This window comes from Manis javanica, chromosome 7 (assembly GCF_040802235.1).
Source record: "Manis javanica isolate MJ-LG chromosome 7, MJ_LKY, whole genome shotgun sequence".
Classification (NCBI taxonomy): Eukaryota; Metazoa; Chordata; class Mammalia; order Pholidota; family Manidae; genus Manis; species Manis javanica.
The window spans coordinates 30212430-30231920 of record NC_133162.1 but is presented as its reverse complement, the minus strand read 5'-3'; the positions used below and the strand labels follow the sequence as shown (position 1 = coordinate 30231920).

At 45.9% G+C, this 19491-nt stretch overlaps 1 protein-coding gene and 1 long non-coding RNA gene across 3 annotated transcripts; one reads left to right on the top strand and one right to left on the bottom strand.

Annotated features, from left to right (window-relative positions):
• Positions 1-7978: 7978 nt before the first annotated feature.
• LOC118971911 (uncharacterized) lies at positions 7979-12253 on the bottom strand. Of its 2 annotated transcripts, none has more exons than XR_005060662.2 (3): positions 10550-12253; positions 9782-9890; positions 7979-9700 (listed from the first exon to the last, which is right to left on the bottom strand). It is a non-coding gene; the product is annotated as an uncharacterized lncRNA (long non-coding RNA). The 2 variants fall into 2 exon arrangements; XR_012133093.1 differs by having other exon boundaries at positions 7979-9890; positions 10550-11138; positions 11549-12253.
• Positions 12254-12491: 238 nt separating this feature from the next.
• Positions 12492-19140, top strand: PGAM1 (phosphoglycerate mutase 1). Its single transcript, XM_017664876.3, has 4 exons — positions 12492-12757; positions 16233-16507; positions 17076-17256; positions 18035-19140. Exons 1-4 carry the CDS (start codon positions 12619-12621, stop codon positions 18202-18204), a joined length of 765 nt encoding a protein of 254 aa, XP_017520365.1. The 5' UTR covers positions 12492-12618; the 3' UTR covers positions 18205-19140.
• Positions 19141-19491: the final 351 nt, after the last annotated feature.

Below are 19491 nucleotides of genomic sequence, written 5' to 3'. Positions count from 1 at the left end.
GCAGGCTAAAAGAACATGATCATACAGCTGCAGTTTTGTCTGGGTCACTTGCAAGCCAGATCAGAGATCTCAGTAGCCCCTGCCTACTTGTCTGAAGTAGGACAGAAAGAGTGAAGACTTGTGCTTAAGTCTAGAAACTAGAATGAAATAGCAAAGTAATAAAGATGCTTACTGCTGGAAGAGTGCAGAGACAAAATGCAATAATTTAAGCACAGAGAAGTCTTTATTTAAAGCAAAAAAGTATACACTTGAAGAAAGGGGAGTGTGGGCAATTTCAGAGAGGAGGTGCATTTAAAGACAGGATTCTGTCTTTTAAGGCTTTCTAGAATGGGGCAAAGGGTGGTGGAGTGGAGTGGGGGCAAAGGCTTGATAGGTGTTGTCCTGATGTGTCTCCATGAGGTGTCATCATCTATAGTCAGCCTTCTAGATAATTCTGTAAGATAAACTTACACAAGGAATTTACTGATCTTATTCTTCTCTAAGACGGTGGTTTCCCTCAAGCACTGAGAACATATCAGTTAGGACTGCTTGCCCTGCCTTAAGGTAGGGTGGGTTATTGTCTGATTAGCAAAGAATATGTTAGGAATCTTCTTAACTCCCTGGTTTTTAAAATGGAATCTTAGACTTCAGACAAACTCTTTCATTTTTACTATACTATTTATATCTTGGCATTTTTAATCATAGACAGGAAAAATTAATCATGATGCTTGTCCCATGTCCCTGCCCTCCCTCAATAAGAAATACATATTTCCCAGGTTATTTAGTATTCAATCACAGTTTGTGAAGGCACCGCGGAGTGTTAAAAGTGAAATGGGTGTCTTGTCATGTTAATGAAGACTTTTGGACCCCGCCCAAGGGCAGGGCTGGAGGTTGAATAAGCCAATGGCCAATAATTTAGTCAATCATGACTATGCAATGAAGCCCTCACAAAAGCCCCTGAGAGGAGTTTACTGCTGTCCTGCATCTTGCTTCTGAGTTGGAGAACTTCTACACTTGGGGAATCAGAATGCCTCCATGTGCCACTGAGCCAGGCCCCAGCCCAGCAAGGACAGATGCTCCTTTATTTGGGACCCTGTCCTATCTATCTCTTCATCTGGCTGTTAACTTGTATCCTCTACGGCATCCTCTATTAAGCTGGTAAAGGTAAATATTTTCCTGACTTCTGCGAATCGCTCTAGCAAATTAATCAAACCTAAGGGGAAAATCCTGAGAACCTTCAACCTGTAGCTAGTAGGTCAGAAGCACAAAAGCCTGGGACTTGCAACCAGTCTCTGGGTTGGGGGTGGAGGGCAGTCTTGAAGGACGGTGGCCTTAACGTGGTGCTGTTTTCCTTTCTGTTATCTAAGTGAGGAGGCTTTGGGCCCCACAGAGCTGGGTTCTCATTTCAGAGATGGGGAAGCACCCCAAGGTCAAACAGTCAGTCAGTAAGCAGAAGCCAGGAGATCCAACTTTTAGCCTAGAGTATCTATCTGGTACTGTCCCCAGGCAGATAGCGTGTGGGCAAAATTGTAACATTTCCAGAATATCTCGCCTGGGTTTAGTACATCTGCATATCAACAGGCGTTCAGAGGTGTAAACAAGTAGGCTTTAGTACATTTGCATCTTTCCTCAGGGGTGGAGAAGTTCGTTTCCATGTCAATGGGTAATTACCTGGGCAACGGAGGGCTTATCTATACCTGAGAGTTGAGGGGGAGGGCTGGTGTGGTTGCTGCTTGAGCAGAGAATAAAGATGGCCTGGGACTGCAGTTTGTGAGCAATAAACAGGTTTTAAACTTTATTTCTCCCTTTGACTGATTTTGGTTTTTAGGGGTATTTTGCCCCGGGATTTCCTTTCCCCAGACTTACATAGTGTCAAGATTGAATTGAGTTCTTGGACACCCTGTTTTGATGTTTGCAAATTGCTTGGTGTGTATGTGGGAAGACCACCCCTAACCGCCACCCCCAACACACGTATTGGGATTGGGTCCGAGAACCTGAAAGGAGTTATAATACTGTTACACTGCTGTAATATACTATTGTTGTATATGTATGGAAAAACACCCCAACAACATGGATGTATTCATTGTGTGATAATTCACTGAGCTGTGCACTTAAAATTTGTACACTCTTCTGTATATATATTACATTCACTGGTTTACTAAAAATACAAAGTGGTCCTTGCATGCAGAGCGGAGAGAGCACAAAGACTGTTAACAGCAGAGAAAGTAGCTTAGCGCTGACTCTGGGCCCCGTACCTCTATGGCAGCAGTCAACAACAGCAACTTTCAGCCAGGGCCGTTCCTGGGACACGGTCAAAGATCTGGGAGGGAAGGCTGAAAAGGGGAAACTGCTGGCCTGGAGAGGAAGAGGCAGAGAAGTTTGGAAACTGCTGTAAGCAAGCTGGTGTTCTAGATGTGGCAACAGTTACTGAGAGATGATAGAGAAAGTGTAGGATTCTAGTCTAGACTTACTTTACCGCATGACACTGAGCAAGGATTTATCTTCTCCGAGTCTCCCCATCACATTCTGTAAAGCGGTGATAATGCCAGAAGCCTCTGGGTTCCTCTGAGGAATCAATATGAAAGTGTGTGTGTATTTCACAATATGCACAACTCTTTGAGAACATCTGTGGGACCACGTGAAGGGGGCGGTGCTGCACCTTTGCCACCAGAGGGAGCTCTGCCAACAACCAATTAAAGTTAAAACCCTACTCTGAGGCAGCTGAAGCGCTGAACAGGTTGGGATTTTGCAAATTAGATGGGAAGATGAAAAGGCTCAGAATAGTGGCAGCCTTCCTATCCTGTTCCTAGGCAGCAGAAACTGCTGGTCTCCAAACTGAGTCTGTATTATAACCGGATACAGTCCCTGGATGAATCACCAGTCTGGAATGGGCATGAAGGGCCTATGGGCCACCTGCTGGCTTTCCATCCTGAGGCATCTACTTATACCTTCTCCAGAAGGCATGTGCTTCCAGGGGAGGGGTCAAGAGGCATCCAGATGGCCTGAGCACACTCTTCCACACTGTACCCCAAGGCTCATCTTTCTGATGAAGGATCAACCTCCCCAGTCCTGAATTCCAGCAGTGTCTCCCACCCAGGGGAATTAGCTATCTCTATGATCAGCCATACTACAGATGGCTAACAAGGACCACTCAAATTTGTAGGAGGGGTTAGACCCTATGGGTTAGAATCCAAATATTGCCCCTTGGCTATGTGACCTTAAGCAAGTCACCTTGTTCTCTAAGCCTCAACTTTTCTCCCTATAAAATGGAGATAAGAATGACTACCCACAGAACTTAGGACAACTAAAGAATACATGTAAAATACTTAGTATACATCTGGCACATAGGGAGGAGGCAATAAATGTGAGCTAATTATTATTGTCTAAAAAACTCTTCTTGAAGAGTTCCCAAACACCTTCCTACCTGTTATCTAAGTAAGTGCAAGATTCTCATTTTACAGACAGGGAAACATGGTTCCATGGGGTTCAGTGACTCCCCAAGGTCAAACAGTCAGTCAATAAGCAGAAGCCAGGAGATCCAACTCTTAGCCTAGGAACCACCAGTGTAGCCACTGCCCTTGAAACCTCCATCTGCGAGGCTCATGTAGTCGGGGCAGGGCTGCTGCACCCAGAGCTCTGAGCCCAAGGCAAGCAGGAAGGCCATTTTTAGGTTAGCAGGGCTGTAATCTGTTATGACACTGACCAGGAGGAAAGGGAAGTTGGGGGGCTTATCCTCTTGCCTCAAAGAGGAAGTGATGGTTTGGGTGTTTAACTTAGAGCTCAAGTTGTGGGGGAGGGAGAAGGGCTTTGGCTAGGCAGCCCATCATGACCAAGGTGGTCAAGTTGCTGCCCCAAAGGGTTTTCCTAACTGCTGGAGCCATGTTAAAGCCCAGGCTTTGGGCTTAGGCAAGCCCACATTTGGAGCCACACCTTAGGTGTGACTGAGTGACTGAGCTTTATCAGCCGCAGTTTCCTTATCTGAAAATGAGGCTGCTGTTCTGAGGCTAAAATAATAAGAATGCTTAGCACCATGCCTGCACATCACTGTGGCAGAGAGCTGAGTGTCCCTCAGCTGCTGGGGCATTAACATTCCATGTGGCCAAAGAAGAGCTTTCAGGAACAAGAAGAGCTTGCTTCCTAGAATTAGTCTGGGGGGACAAGTAGATGGCCTGGTGTACCAAAGAGGACACGTGTTTCCCTCTGAGTGCAGAGGACTAGAATCAGGACATGGCAGATTTGCTCTTGCTTAAAAGGGGAACTCTCTCCAAGGTGGAGCCCACCCTTTTTTCTCTCAGACAGTAGGTGTCCATGAGTGGCAGAAGGGAGTCTGGGTAAAGAAAGACAGCATAATCATCATTCTAACTTGGTGTCTTGGTCCCCCCCCAAATTCATTCTTACTCCAAAATTAAATCTTTCACTATTTACTACTTCAAACCCCTCCTTGTCAGGGCCTCTGTATCAGTAAGGAATTATGTTCAGCTGCTATAACAGAGCTCCCACTACAGTGGCTTAAACACACAGGGTTAATTCTTTCACATTGAGGAAATCAGGAGAAAGGTGGGCAGTCCAGGCTGGCATAGTGCCTCCACAGAGTCTTCAGGGTCCTGGGCTCCCTCTCCTGTTCTGTTCCATTCTCCATGGTGTGCATCTTCCATCCTCGGTGTCACCTCATGCTCCAAATACAGGCTGCAGGAGCTCCAGCCATCACACTCAAAATCAAGACTCCGTGAGAAGGAAGGAAGGAAGAGCCAAAAAAGGTGCACCTCCCAGCCAAGTCAGTTCCTTTAAGGCAGTTCTACTTACATCTGATCAGCCAGAACTTAGTCATTTGGCCGAACTTGGCTGCAGAGGGAGCTGAAAAATGTAGTCTTCTAATTGGCAACACTGCAGCCCTCCCTTCTCCCCCCTGGGGATTCTATTTTTAAGGGAAAAGGGAATAATTGATATTGGATAGGCAATGAGCAGCCTTTGGCTCTCAGCTAGGTGTTAGGAGGACTAGTTCTGATCAATTTAATTCAGTTACATACCCAAAAGTTATATGTTGAGCACCTATTATGTGTAAGGTATTGTACTAAGTAAGCATATGAAGATATGTAAAGATGCTTAATGATCCACTCTGCTCTTAAGAGAAACTTGCAGGTTAATCATGCTTAGACAAGACATTTATAAATTGAAAATGTTGCATGTAATTCTTTCTAGGGCCCTTAGTAATGTTAATGTTCACTGATGCTCAATTCACAGAATTGCATTTTGTTTCTTTGCCTCCCTCCTATGAACCCCTGAGGACAGGGACCATGCCTGGTCCACTCTTGTACCTTCAGAGCCTGCCACAGTGTCTGGCACACAGTAGGTATGCAATGCATCTGTTGCCAAATGAATACATGACACAAGCAGAGCACAACTAGAGGCACAAGAGAAGTTCAGGTGAAGCTTTGGGGGTCCTAGAAGATGCCCCCACATTGGGGGGCTGCAGAGGGCTATCTTTGATGAGAAGGTGACTTCTTGAAAGTGGAGTGGGTGAGAAGATGGGGAGCAGATCCTGAAGAGCCTTGATGGCCAGTCTAGCACATCTGGATTTTAATAGAGTTTTTGAAGGTTGCCATCTGGGAAAATAACTTACAGGGCTTGTACTTAGAAGTACTGGCCCTTCGTTTACTCAACCAATACATATTGCTGCTGAGCATATGGGGCATTGTGGCAGAGAGGAGGAGAGGAAAATAACATTTAGTGGATGTCTATGTGTCAGGGATTCTGACATATGATGATATCAACTACCGTTTATTAGCCCGTACAGAGCTGGGCACTATGCCAAGCAACTCACATGCACAATCCCGCTGAGTCCTCACAACCACACTGCACAGGAGGTGCTATTATTATCACATTTTGCAGATGGGGAAACTAAAGCTTTTCACTTGCTTAAATTCCCAACAGCATTAAGTGGTGAAGTTGGAATTGTAACTTACGTTACTCCCAAGTCCTGTTCTTCACAACTATCTAGTTACAAAGAGATGAAAGTAGCCTAGGTCTTATGTATAGCACTCACGGGCTGGTGGGGGTGACAGCAAGGAAACCCAGGGATGATGGTCAGTGCAGTCATCCAGATATGCCCAGGAGCTATAGGAACCCTGGGCCTGGCAGGGACAAGCCTAGGAGGAGAGTCAGGGACAACTTTTAGGTAAGAGCCGTCTTGGTCTCTTTGGGCTGCCATAACAGAATATAATAAACTGAGTGGCTTATAAATAAAAGAGATTTATCTTTCACAGTTCTGAAGGCTGGGAAGCCCAAGATTAAGGCACTGAGGTTCACTTCCAGATTCTGAGACCACTGTGTCCTCATGGCAGAAGGGGCAAGGGAGTTCTCAGGACTCTCTTTTATTAGAGCACGAAGCCCATTCATGGGGCTCCACCCTCATGCCCTCATCACCTTTCCTAGGCCCCGCCTTGTAACACTGTCACACTGGGAGTTAGGATTTCAGTGTATGGATTTGGGGGGGACACAGACATTCAGCCCATTGCAGTGATGTTGGGGCTGACTCCTGCAGGTAAGCTGGAGTTGACCAGGAAGGTGAGGGTTCAGGCTGGGCTCAGGGCACAGGGGCCGGCAGGAGTATGACGTGTTTGCTCTAGAAGTGGCCAGGACTGGAGTCGGGGATGCCAGTACAGGCAAGAAATGACGAGGCATGACGCTGAGGCTGCAGCAGTGGGGGCAGAGTTGGTGGGGACAGATTGGAACACATCTGTAGGAGACAGAGTGGGCAGCAGTAGCCAACTGACCAGTGGTAAGGGAGAAGCAGGGTGGCTGTGTGCAGTTATACAGACTGGACTGCTCAGTTTCCCAGCTGAGGGATCTGCAATCCAGTCCTCACTGGGGCCTTGTCTAGCAGAAGCGTTGGCCCCGAGACTAGCAATAGCCTTAGGAGTGAGGATAAGTTTTTCCCAGGAAGGGGATATTCCAGAATATGAGTACTGATGGAAGAGAGCACCTGCCAGTATCTGAAGGAGGGCAGAACAATGACTGTAGGGTGCAATCTCTCAGAGCAGAGCGTGGAAGTGATCTGTAGGGTGCTGGGAGGTGTGAAGGTCAGCGACCAGTACACTTAGAGGAGAGAGGTTAGGAACTGGGTGGCAAACCAGAGTGTGGCTGTTGCTGATTGGAAGGCTTTCAGAAGTGTGGTCACTGAGGCATATTCTCTTTGTTCAGTTAAATGGATAATTCTCTTTGTTCAGTTAAATGGATATGAGTTGTCATTGATTAAATGGTTTAAAACCCTTTGTGGAAGTTACTTGTTGCCAAGGCAACAGGACAGTGTTTAGGGTGTGAGAATTTTTTTTCCTCAATTGACTTCTGCTAGCTCAAACCATTGACTCTGCCAGTGGCGTTTGCTCAAGGGGATAAATCTCCAGAGGAATTTAGAGTCTGGGGGCTTGGGGGGGCACCTATCTGGTCCAGGCTATGGCAACAAGGTCATTTCTGTCATCTCCCTCCCTCCAGGATCCTGGGGCTGGGGTGTTCCCAGTACAGGGATTAGGGAAATTAGTTGCATAGCAGGGCAAGGCCCTGGTGCGGGGTCACATATGAAATGTGAAATGGGACCTCGGAGCCCAGACCACTCAGTCCCTTGTCTTGGGAGGAGATGTGAGGCACCAGGGGACAGCTTGAGGCCAGGCCTCACAGCCAGTTTCTGTCCTGCCTCCGCTGAGGCCTCTCCTCCCTCACTCCTTCCTGTTGCTTGCTGGTCTAGCAGGAGGTACAGTGCTTGCCCAGCCACACCCCTGAGGGTCAGCCCTGGAGCTGCTGGGAGACTCAGCTGCATTAGGACTGGGACTGAAAGCAGACCGCTGCTTCTCTGCAGCAGCAGCCATTTTAGAGTCTGCGAAGCCCTCCACTCACACCCACCTCCCTGCCATTGAGCAACGGCTCTTGGTGGCTAAAGCTCAGGCTGGTTTTGTAAAAATAATTTTGAAAACTTAAAAGAACCCAGCTTTATTGAGATATAACTCACATACTATCCATTTCACCATTTAAAGTATAGAATTTAATAGTTTTTAGTCCAAAGATAAGTACACCCTTCACCATAGGCAATTTTAGAACATTTCATAACTTCAGAGAGAAACTCCACATCCCTTTTTTTTTTGTTGTTAATCATTAATCTACAATTACATGAAGAACATTATGTTTACTAGGCTCCCCCTTTCACCAAGTCCCCCCCACAAACCCCATTACAGTCACTGTCCATCAGCGTAGTAAGATGTTGTAGAATCGCTACTTGTCTTCTCTGTGTTGCACAGCCCTCTCCGTACCCCCTCCACATTATACATCTAATCTTAATACTCGCTTTCTTTTTCCCTGCCCTTGTCCCTCCCTTCCCTCCCATTTTCCCCAGTCCCTTTCCCCTTGGTAACTGTTAGTCCATTCTTGGGTTCTGTGATTCTGCTACTGTTTTGTTCCTTCAGTTTTTCTTTGTTTTTATATTCCACATATGAGTAAAATCATTTGGTATTTGTCTTTCTCCGCCTGGCTTATTTCACTGAGCATAATACCCTCTAGCTCCATCCATGTTGTTGCAAATGACACCCCTTATTTTTTATCTTTCAATCTCCCAGTACTAGGCAACCAATAAACTACTTTCAGTCTCTAGATTTACCTATTCTGGACAGTTCATGTAAATGGAATCCACAATATCTCACCTTTTGTGTCTGGCTTATTTCACTTAGTATAATGTTTTCAACGTTCATCCACGTTGTAGCAGGTATCAGAACATCATTCTTTTTATGGCTGACTAATGTCCCATTGCATGGCAATAGCATGGTTTTGTTTATCCATTCACCAGTTGATGGACTAATGCCATTAAAAAGATTTGTGTATGAGTTTTAATGTGGACATATGCTTTCATTTCTCAAGTGTACATCTAAGGAGTGGAGTTACAGGATCATATGTAACTCTGTGTTACACCATTTGAGGAACTCATGTGGGTTTCTGATAGTTATTATTTCTTGTTGATATTTCTTAGGCAGGACAATTCTGAGCTGGCTCCTATTGTTACCTCTAGGAGACAATCATTTTCCTCCACTGCAGTCAGAAACATGATAGCCACCAGCTTCCCTGCTCTACCTAAAACAAAATACTTAACAGACACACAGGAAACCTGGTCACCCTGCTGTGGGTTGAAAGGCACCTTTAATAAATAGCTTTCCTTAGTCAGCCAGTAAGTAGTTACTAAACGTTGACCTAAAAACATTTCTGACAAACTTAGAGAATGTACTTGTGCAGGCCTTGAGAATGTGCCCCTCAGGTCTCACACAGCTGATGAACAGAGGGTCCCATGGGTCACTCTGAAACTGCTCACAGCATTCAGACAGAGGCCACACAGCCCACGGCTGTCCAGCTTGACAGTATCCCTGTGTGAAGGACACAGAGGCAGGCCTGTCCTGGGAAACTGGGCACTCCTCTGGTGGGTGGTTTGGGCTCAAGGATTCCCTGCCAGATAATCTTTATGAATTCCCTCACAAATGTACTGCAGTCTCAGAGGCCTCCACCCGCCCAGGCTTCCCAGTTCCAGCTCTGTTTATCTTCAGATGGCAACTATAGTGGCCGGAGTGTGAGTCTTACCCACCTTGAAGCACTGCTTCTTTTTCTAGGTGCTCAGTCTTGAGGCCTTGGCTTCCATCATCTGGGCTCCCTCTTTCCAAGGCCAAAATGCTCTCCTCAGACACCAGCCGAGCTGGGGGGATCAGAACATCAGGTGATGAGTTTGCAAGATGTTCAACAAGAAAGACCTGCGGGGTTCTGGCAGGGAGCCTACCGAATGGCCGCTGCCTTCCTCTCACCCAGCAGAGAATTTGGCTTGCCCCGCTGCAGCTCTAGATTGAGTCCTTCACAGAATGTTCAGTACCTGATAAAGGAATTATTCTCTGGAAAAAATAAATGGGAAGGGAAGGCTGAGAGAAGTCTTTATTGTTCTAAGGGACAGTGGAGGATAATGTAGCTGTGACCACTGATTATCCTCATCTGAGTTTTTGTAACAGCATAATCAACAATTTGTTGGTTGTTTGAAAGCTGTTAAAATCCTGGGAATTTCCCTGAGGCCTGAGGAATTCAAGCATGGTCTAGAAGGGAGGCTGTCTGCCCTAAGAGCTCAGGGTTTAGAGGCTGGCTGGAGGCCTCATGTAGAGATGTGGGCTTCTCATTGATGAGTGCCCCCGGCCCAGAAGCTGACAGCTAAGAAAGCTCTGGAGCACAGATCTCCACCCCCACACTTCATGCTGGAAGGTGACTTAATTTCACCACATTGACCTCTGCAGGGCACAGAGGGAGAGCAGTGACCTGGTTAGGAGCCATACCGTGGGTGCCTCACGCTGTTCCCAGGAGCCGGCTCCCAGCTGTGATCAGAGCCCCTCACAGCTGTTTTGCTCTCAGGATAGGTGAATGCTCTCCTGCATCCACCCACTTCTTTAGGAGGGCCCAGGAATCAGCCTTAACAAATGTCTGTATGTCTTATGTTTAGTAGAGATAACAATTAAGATTTCTTAAAAAAGAAGTAGCGAAGGGCAAAACACTGGTTTATCCTTACCCTTTACTGACATCTGAGAAAGCTCTTTGATTGGCTTTAGGCTTCTTCCCAAATTTGTGATGTTTTGATAGATGGCTGAATGAATCCCCATCTCTGCCCAGGAATTATGGTTTCCAGCTGCCAAGCCTTCACGGCCTTGGTACAGTCCTGTACAAAAAGTATAGTCTGGGAAACCCAGGATAGGGCTGGAAAAGCTTTCTCTGTGAGGGCCTGAGCATCAGGATTGGGATGATCTGAGAAAAGGAACCACTAGAGAGAGTTTATAGAGAGAGAGTCATTCAAGGACACACGTGGGCCCCACTGGGACTTGAACAAGGGGGTCTTTGAGGGCAGTTCTCCCTTCACAACCATGGGATGCTGTGAGCTCCGGGTGCAGTTTTTAGTGCTGGACCTTATACCAGTCACCTCTGGTTACTGAAGTCCCATCTTCTCTCCACAGCAGAGGAGCGAGGCAGTGGAGCTTTGTGGTTAAAGGTCACGCTAGGTCATGGAACTGCTTGGGTTTGAGTCCTGATTTCTTGTCCACTTCTGATCTGTGACTTTGGACAAATTATTTCTGGGTCTAGGTTTCCTCATCTGTGGAATGGAGCTATAAGAACACCTACGTCATATGAATTGCTAAAACATTGAGATAATACAACACTTGACACACTAAACTTTCACAAACAGTAGATGATATATTTACAAACCGTCTTAATGCATTTTGGTTCATGTTCCCAAAGTGCTTTTTTCTCTGCCTCTCAAATCTTTCCCACTCTTTAAATGCCTAAAATGCATTTCCCCCCACCCCCACCCCCACCAAATGTGGAGGCTTTAGAGAGTGACAGGCAAGAGCATATATGGACTTGGGAGCCAGCCAGCCTACACTTGAGCCTGGGTCCTATAACCTTGGGCAAATGACCTCATCCCGCAGTTTTCTCATTAAGTAGGGAAATGACAGCACCTGCCTCCTAGAGTCATTCTGAGGATTAAATGAGTTGTCATTTGTAAAGCACTTACATTGCCTGGATCATAGAGATGGAGATTAAAAACTCTTCTGGAATCTGTCAAAATACAGCACACGGCACAATTTCAGTTAGCTATTTACATGTGCATCTTGTTTGTTGTCCACCTGTTGTGAAGGGCAGAAAATACATCCAACCAATCTCATGTTTGACCTTGACTCATGTTTGGTGCTCAATAAAGTGGCTAGATTGAAAAACCAGGAGACAGTGCCACGGCAGCAGAGAGCTGTGCAGATAAGCAGATGTGTAAACTGCTGACTGGGTGTAGGGGAGGAACGACTCTCCTCTTCCTGGAACTTTCAAAGGGGCCTAGAGGTTGACTGTTGGAGGCCCAGGAGGCACTGATTAGAGGCGGTGAGAGACTAAAAGAGGTGGAATAAACAGTCCTGTGTTTGATGAAGAGCAGGGCTTAGGAACCGGCAGTCAAGCTTGTCTCCTTAGATGTAAAATAGATCAATGTCCACTGAAACGAGCTAGCAATAGTTAACTATTTACTGAGCACCTTCCAGGTAGATAGGCATCAACTAAGTATTGTGTCCATTTACAGATGAGGCTGGGCATGGTTAAGTGAATAATAAGAAAATAATAATAAGCAAATAAATTATTACAGTGAAGATCCATTCAATGTGTGAATCAAACATTGCATAAGGATGGAAAAGTAACCTGGCAACAGCTATGCCCCGTTCAAATGACAAGAACCATTTTATTGCAACGAATGGGTTATGAATGATAGAAGTCCTAGGCTGGCGGGTGACTCTGAAACACGCGGGCCAGCACGCACGTCCGGCGCCGCCCAAAGGTCTCGCCGCCCTTCGTCGCTTACGTGCGCTCCGTGACCGCCGCGGCGGCCGCGAGCGTGCCCCTTCCCCACGGCGGCAGCTGCGCCTGCTCGGGGCGCATGCGCACCCCCAGTCGGCGGAGGGCGGCCCCGAACGAGTGGAAAGATTTGGGCCAGCAAGCGCGCGGCGACGGGCGGGGAGCGAGCGCGCAGGCGCAGCCGGGGGCCGGACTACGACTCCGGAATCTCAGCAAGCCCCAGTGTGCGCTGAACTCCGAACCGAAGCCATGGCCGCTTATAAGCTAGTACTGATACGGCACGGCGAGAGCGCGTGGAACCTGGAGAACCGCTTCAGCGGCTGGTACGACGCCGATCTGAGCCCGGCGGGGCACGAGGAAGCGAAGCGCGGCGGGCAGGCGCTGCGAGGTGCGGAGCGGGCCGGTGCGGGTCGTGGGAGGGGGCTGTAAGGCCCGGGCCGGCGCGGTTGAGTCTCGGCCGCTGGATCGCCCCCGCGCCTTCCCGGAGAGGGCCGAGATCTTGGGTTTCACCTCTCCATCAATTTATTTTGCAATTGAGAAAATGGGTCCAGAGTAGGGAATTGACTTGCTCAAGGTCACCCGGTGGAGTGTGAGGGGCCGCGCCAAGAAGAGGACCCAGGGCGGTTGCCTTGCAATTCACTGCGCTCTCCATGACACCGGCTTGTGAAATTCCCGCTTTCTGGTCTTAGCATTAAGTAATTCGGAGACGGGTTATTAAATTGAATGCCGGTGTCTTTCAGCAACTGTAACCAAATCTCAAGAGGCAACTGCGTATCCCAGTGAAGTGTGTGCACACACTTATCCCCGACTGTGGGGTGGTCTACAGGCCTCAAGATACCGAGAAATACACGTGTTTATGTGGGCCTTTGCTGTTCAGTATTCCACAAATCCAGTGTTGAAATTGTATCCAACATGTAATTGAGTGAATGAATGAATGAATGATTTGAGTAGATGCTCTCCACAACACCGCAAAGTAGACAGATTTTATCCCCTTCCTTCCCATCCCTTCCTGGCCCTCTTTCATAGTAGGGAGAAGTGAGAATTAGAAAAATAACTAGTCCAAGGCCCTGTATTATTCCTAATCCAGTGCCTTGACCTCAGTTTTAGGTTGAGTGACAGGCGCTGGGCTTAGATGGAAGTGACAGTGAGGTAAGCTTGCCCATCCAGGCTTGACCCCTGGGGCAGTCAGCTCTCTGATTTTGGAATGCTAATAAGGAAGCATTTCCTGCTGCCTGCAACTCAAATCTCTGGACTGAGGAGATGCTTCCACTGGCAATTAGGGCAGGTCCTGCCCTGCTCCCTTCTAACCTCTAGACAAAGTAGCAGCTTTTTAGAAGGATCATGATGTCTGGTTGATGAGGAACAGATATGTGGCCCCAGATTGCTGTCTGTGGCTTCTTGCCTTCACTATAGATGCTTTTTTTTTTTTTTTTGAGAGGGCATCTCTCATATTTATTGATCAAATGGTTGTTAACAACAATAAAATTCAGTATAGGGGGGGTCAACGCTCAATGTACAATCATTAATCCATCTCAAGCCTAATTCTCGTCAGTCTCCAATCTTCTGAAGCATAACGAACAAGTTCTTACATGGTGAACGAATTACTATAGATCCTTTTGAAATGAACTAAAGGTTTGGAAAGTCTGGGGAATGCAGTTTTGTTGGAGGTGCGTGTGAATGCTTTGGGATGGCCTAGTGTGACCTCACCCCATTTAGGAGAGCCCGGGAAAGAGAAAGTGCTAGTAAAGGAGGCCATTTTCTCTCCTACTGTCTAACAGGAAGAACTGTATGGGTCTGTGGTTATTTGCTAATGACTATCCTCAGGCAAAGCTGTTCTCTAAGGGTGATCAAATGGTTAGATTTGTTCTCTCTCTTTAAAATAACGATCCTATTTCAGTTTTTAAGTAAATGTTGGTAGCATTACTTTCAGAAAATTCTATTTAAAATCTTAATATCTATATTGGCATCACAGATGATTATATTAAAAAATGAAAGACCAGAAGCAGAAACTCTTAATGACAAAGACCATTATGAATAATCTAATAAATTGAGACCTAAAATAAATAGAATAAACTCACCAGAGCCTTAAACGATACTAGGATTTATAAAATCTTGATTCATTTCAGGAGGAGACTAGCAAGAACTGGGTTTCCTCATGCAGTCTTACTCCTGGGAAAAGATGAGCTCCACTCCATCCCTGGGAGTGTTCTAGGCTATGCTTTTGTTTAATAGGCAAGTTAAAGGAAGAGGCTTTAGAGTTCCCTATTAAGAGCCCTAAGGGGAACTGCTTTTCTCCTGGGGGGACCTATTGTGTGTATTACATGTGAGGCACTCCATTGCAAGTAGAAATAATTGCAGTGAAACAGCCAATAGCTTTTCATTCTGGGAGTGCGGGCTTGCACTATGGATAGCCTCTTCCCAGTGACTCAGCCTTTACTGGGAAGCCTTTCTCCCTTGATGGTTAGGGGAGGATATGGTAACTGAGTCTACTAGGACTTGTTCTGAGGCTGTGATGAGATCTGTCATCTTTTTCCTTGTAGGTGGCATGAATTTCCTGGTGATTAATCCTTCCCCCATCAGTGTAGTTCTTACTGGCTGCATTCTCAGTTGAATGACTGACAGGAAGTTACTTCACATTTCATTAATTACTGTTAGCAACCTCAATGTGAGGCAATACCCTGGAAAGTTTGTCTTGAATTTCAGGGAACCTTGTAGCCTCTTGGAGGAAAACAGGAATGTTTTCTTGGCCTATTACATAAGGAAAGGGACATCTCCCCACTAAGTAGGTGGCAGAATAATCTTTCATGAAATACAAAGTAAGGTAAGATTAATCGTTGTAACCTTGTGGTTGAGCCAACATAACTCTTGGTTACCACCCCTTAATAACTACTGTGTATGGAAGAGTGATGCTTTTACTCCAGTGAGTGATTTCTCCTAAAGCTGGTTTCACAGTTTAACTAAGTAGGTATATTCCTCCCAGGAATAGGCTGGCACTTGACTTTAGCAGAGAGGGGCTGTGGATGTAGAGAATATGGTGATTTCCATCCTCTATAGTGGAAATATAATTTTGTGCAATAACTGAAGTTAGCAGCATCCTCTAAGAGTTCTTGTTGTGTCCTGATTTTTGGAGGTTCAAAAACCCATTTCCCTAGACAATTTCAGAAGTGACAATTCTAACCTAAATTACAAACATCAGGATCCTTAGGAGTGAGGGAATTATGGAGGTACCTAGAAATGGTAGTTATGAGTTGGATTCTGGAGTCACACAGCCTGGGTTTTAGTTCCTGTCTTGTAACAGCTGTGACCTTCAATAATCTGCTTAGCTTCTAGTCTTTATTTTCCTCATCTGGTAAAATGGGTTGTAGGGATTGTAACCTCATAGAATTATTATGAAGTCTAAATAAAACCCGAAGTATTAAGTCCACTGCCTGATACATGATAAGCTTGAATATTAGCTATTACTGTTTTTACTAAGATAGTCCCAAGTTTTCAGGATCATTTTCTTGAAAGAATGGAAGCAGAAACAAATTCTTAAAATGTGTGTCCGCACAGCACTCTGGGGATTAGGATAAGTAGCACAGATGGAAGGTTAACTGGCTGGCAGAACAGTTAGGTCTTAGGTTAGATGAATTATTGGGGAACTGCTGGGAGGTATGTTGTCACCTGTAACATAAGTCAACAAGGTTTATCTTCCCTGAAGGCACAATACTGTTGTTGTTGTTGTTTTCCTGCTAGAATATACAAAATAAAATATTTAGCCAAATAGTTTTCTTTTGGACTACTTGTTTGGGAGATTTATATGTAAAAATTCTGGTTCCAGAGTGGACCTGATTAGCTCATCACTTTGAATTTAAAATTTCCAGATGCTGGCTATGAGTTTGATATCTGCTTCACCTCCGTGCAGAAGAGAGCAATTCGCACGCTCTGGACAGTGCTGGATGCCATTGACCAAATGTGGCTGCCAGTTGTGAGGACTTGGCGCCTCAATGAGCGGCACTATGGGGGTCTGACTGGCCTCAATAAAGCAGAAACTGCTGCCAAGCATGGTGAAGCCCAAGTAAAGATCTGGAGGCGCTCCTATGATGTCCCACCACCTCCGATGGAACCTGAGCATCCCTTCTACAGCAACATCAGTAAGGTATGGACAAACCAAGGCTTGGTTCACTCCACCCAGGACCCAGGAATTAGAATCTGGGCCTCACTCTTTTCCAGCTTTTATTAGTGTTCTATCTAGTCCATTGAGTTTATAATTTATGATAAAGTAGTTAGTTGTAATCCCCCTTTCCAAAGAATGACCTTCGTTTGTTAAAAACTTTTGTTGATGGTTTATGTTGTTTATCTAAAATGAATTTCTATCTGCTTTCTTATATCTCCATTGCTATATTTTATGAAACCCAACCATAGCCATAGATATGGCCTTCCTAAACCAATTACAAGATAAAGTGAATTGGGAAGAGCCTGTAGCCAGCCTACCTTCCTCCCAAACCTCCCTTTCTACGTTGTGTTTTGAACTGTTAATCTCAGTGGGAGGAATGGGGGAGAGAGGGGCAGGATAATAATTATTCCCTTCCCCAAGCAGTCAGCTGCATTCTGTGCACAGATGAGAGAACTTCACCCATCACTTTGACCCCTTAGGGGATGAGGAATGGGCAGAACAGATACAACTGTTCATAATTTGTGAGCTTGGATTTTTTGTTACTGTTTAGGATCGCAGGTATGCAGACCTTACTGAAGATCAGCTACCCTCTTGTGAGAGTCTGAAGGACACTATTGCCAGAGCTCTGCCCTTCTGGAATGAAGAAATAGTTCCCCAGGTCAAGGAGGGGAAACGGGTACTGATTGCAGCACATGGCAACAGCCTTCGGGGCATTGTCAAGCATCTGGAGGGTATGTACATTTTTTCAGAGGAGCCCTCAAGGAGGGATAAAGCAGAACTGGCGCTAATCAGGGACTTATTTACTGTGAAGGAGACCTTCAGGAAAGGACCAGACAGAGTGATAGCTTTAGACAGTCTAGATTGACTCCTAGTGGAAACACATCTTCTACCCTATTTCTCAAACCATTATCTGCAAAAGCAGAGGTGGCCACACCCCCTGGGTGCTTGTTATACATGCAGAACCTCAGATCCCACTTCAGACCTGATTCCAAGCTGCCTCAACCACCCGGGTGATTAAGAATCACATTTAAGTTTGAGATGTCCACCTCTAGACTAGGATTGCAGTTGGAAATGTTGATAAAGTTAATCACAACCTTGTACAACTTTATACATGAATCTGTTTACATCTTAAATTGTTTCACCTGAGGGCCTAGAGGTCCAGATGTACAGGTTTTTGGTAGGCTGGACAGACTATATAGGATATTTGAGATGTGTATAGTCCTTCTTCACTCTGGGTTTCCAGGTCCCACTTTGGGAGAGATCTACAGTATATACTTTTCATACTCTTCTTGATTTTCAGTGGCTGAGGAGTAAGTATCAGGGACATCCCTTGGGTGTCTCACTAGGCTGGCGAGCTGACATGGGGTGGGTAGCTCATAACACACATAATTACTGTTATTACAAATATCAGAAAGGATGTCCTGTTTTAATTTCTACCAAAGTCTTTTGTCACCCGGAGGAGTGATGTGGATTCACATCTTGTTGGCTGATCATGGTGGGTATTTTCAGGTCTCTCTGAAGAGGCCATCATGGAGCTGAACCTGCCTACTGGTATTCCCATCGTCTATGAATTGGACAAGAACTTGAAGCCCATCAAACCCATGCAGTTCCTGGGGGATGAAGAGACTGTGCGCAAAGCCATGGAAGCTGTAGCTGCCCAGGGCAAGGCCAAGAAGTAAAGGCGAGCCAGCAGACCGCTTTCCCCAAGGACACCCTCCCTGCCCGTCCCATTCCTCTGCGCCTCTCCCCTGCACATGTCACACTGATCACATCTGTAGGCATCTTAAGTTGTAGCTGCAGGTGGGGACTGGTGGCTCCCAATTTGAGGTTAGCTGTTTTGGCTCTTGCACCCACTCCCTTCATACAGTCTGGTCAGAATGGCACCTCTGGGACCTGGGTCCTCCTTCCCAGCTGAGGGAAGACTCACCCAAGAGAGGATAGTAACTGGTTTTTGCTAGTGCTTTACTACTAAGGACCTCCTTAAGTGGGGAAGCAGAAGGAACCACGCTAAGGCACGACCAGTGCAGAGAAGTGGGGAGTCTGTTTGTGTTGCGGGAGCCAGTCTAGTACTGCTGTGTAGTTGGGTGACTGGGAGGGATGGGGCTCCAGTCATTCCACTGGAAGATGAGTGTAACCTGAACAGTGATCACAAACGCTTTCTCCCTGACCGCTTCCTCCCTGACCGCACAAGTTTGGGATCAATCCTGAATGTTTACGTGTTGCATTTGCTTTTACAAAAAAAACCCCAGTAATATATATATATATATATATATATAATAGAAAACAAGAACCCTTTGAGTTTCTAGTGGCAGTTGAAATATGTCCACATGGTCATCATAAAATAAGCCATTCCTCACACCAACGTGGGATAAGCTCCTTGACTTTAAGGTGTAGGAGCTCATCCTGCTGTGTGTTTTATAGTCCCTCCCCTGCCTTAACTGTTTTATGGCAGTAAGATGTCTCTTGATCACATCCAAATGTGTGTCTCACTGTGTCTGATTGCTGAATCATATTCTAGTTGCTTGGCTCTGCCACTTGGGCCCAGTACTTATTTTGAGCGTAATTGTACTAAATCTTTTTTCCAGATCAGTATAATAAAGGAGTGATGTGCAATATTTTCTGTGCAGTGTATAATCTCTCTTTTCTGAGGAAATAAGCTTGAACATTCAACTTGAAATGTCTCATTACCAAATCCTTGTATGATGGCAACCAGTCACAACTCTTACACAGCCCGTTTCAAAAATTGTCTCACTAGGCTGGCGAGCTGACATGGGGTGGGCAGGTCTTCCTGCCTGAGCTCTCCATTCCTATGCCTCTAGTACAGCTCTTGCTTAGTGGTGCCAGTTTCTGAATACCCCTTGACTGGAATGTCAAACTCTCAAACTCCATTATGTCCTCCTTAGAATTAAAGGTAAAGCCTTGTTTACTAGATTGTTTTTAAAGTCAATCCTTTGTATTAGCAATTT

What these genes read in the sequence shown, in the direction of transcription:
- PGAM1 (XM_017664876.3), top strand. Translation starts at nt 12,619, where the DNA reads ATGGCCGCTTATAAGCTAGTACTGATACGGCACGGCGAGAGCGCGTGG. An exon ending in CGGCGGGCAGGCGCTGCGAG is followed by an intron (nt 12,758 to 16,232) that starts GTGCGGAGCGGG and finishes TAAAATTTCCAG; the next exon opens with ATGCTGGCTATGAGTTTGAT. An exon ending in CATTGTCAAGCATCTGGAGG is followed by an intron (nt 17,257 to 18,034) that starts GTATGTACATTT and finishes GGGTATTTTCAG; the next exon opens with GTCTCTCTGAAGAGGCCATC.